The 607-nt window shown below is 45.8% G+C and overlaps 1 protein-coding gene across 1 annotated transcript in view; it reads right to left on the bottom strand.

Annotated features, from left to right (window-relative positions):
* Positions 1–104, bottom strand: part of KLHL4 (kelch-like family member 4) — a 41933-nt gene extending 41829 nt beyond the window's left edge. Inside the window, 2 exon segments of the mRNA XM_009070229.1 lie at positions 1–2; positions 4–104. The exon segment at positions 1–2 is cut by the window's left edge and continues 307 nt beyond it. Coding sequence (XP_009068477.1) covers positions 1–2; positions 4–104 — 103 coding nt within the window.
* Positions 105–607: the final 503 nt, after the last annotated feature.

The raw sequence follows: 607 nt of genomic DNA, 5'->3' as shown, positions 1-607 counted from the left end.
CAGCTCCCCGTGCCTGTGGAGCCTTGCGAGGGGTGACTGAACCACCTCCAGCGGAGCCTCAGGATCTGCTTCACATCAAACTCTTTCTTTCCAGATACTGACATTATTTTTTTTTCAGGAGGGGAAAAAAAAAAAAAAAGACAAAAGCCTATTCTTTTAGAAAGGAAACGGATTCTTTGTTATCTCTTGTGTTTCTACTCCTCTTCTTAAGAAAAGCCAACAAAAGAACAAATACCGGTAGCTCTCTCCCTCTCTCTTCTGATTAATATACCGCAAGCTCTCCCAGGCGATGCTAAGCTGCTGCTAACTGTATAGGTGGGAATCCATACTGACAGGATGATGAGGTCAGACCTTAAACAAGTAAATCAGCTTAGCACAGGAAAGCAGCAACCATAACACTCCCCAGCTGCCAGGCTTACACACTCCCAGCACTACAGCGCGGCTCCCTGCTATATAACCAGCCTCACATGATCCTCAGGGATCCTGAGCTGCAACTTAAGATGCAGGGAAGCACACACAAATAAAGTGACAAGACTTTCCAGCTCTCTCTCGCAGCGTTTTCAATCGAGCCTGCTAATCAGCAATGCTGTTTTGCACAGAAGATTTA

This window comes from Acanthisitta chloris, unplaced genomic scaffold, assembly GCF_000695815.1.
Source record: "Acanthisitta chloris isolate BGI_N310 unplaced genomic scaffold, ASM69581v1 scaffold13742, whole genome shotgun sequence".
NCBI classification, from domain to species: domain Eukaryota; kingdom Metazoa; phylum Chordata; class Aves; order Passeriformes; family Acanthisittidae; genus Acanthisitta; species Acanthisitta chloris.
Note: the sequence above shows the minus strand (reverse complement) of the source record. Positions and strands in the feature narration are given on the sequence as shown.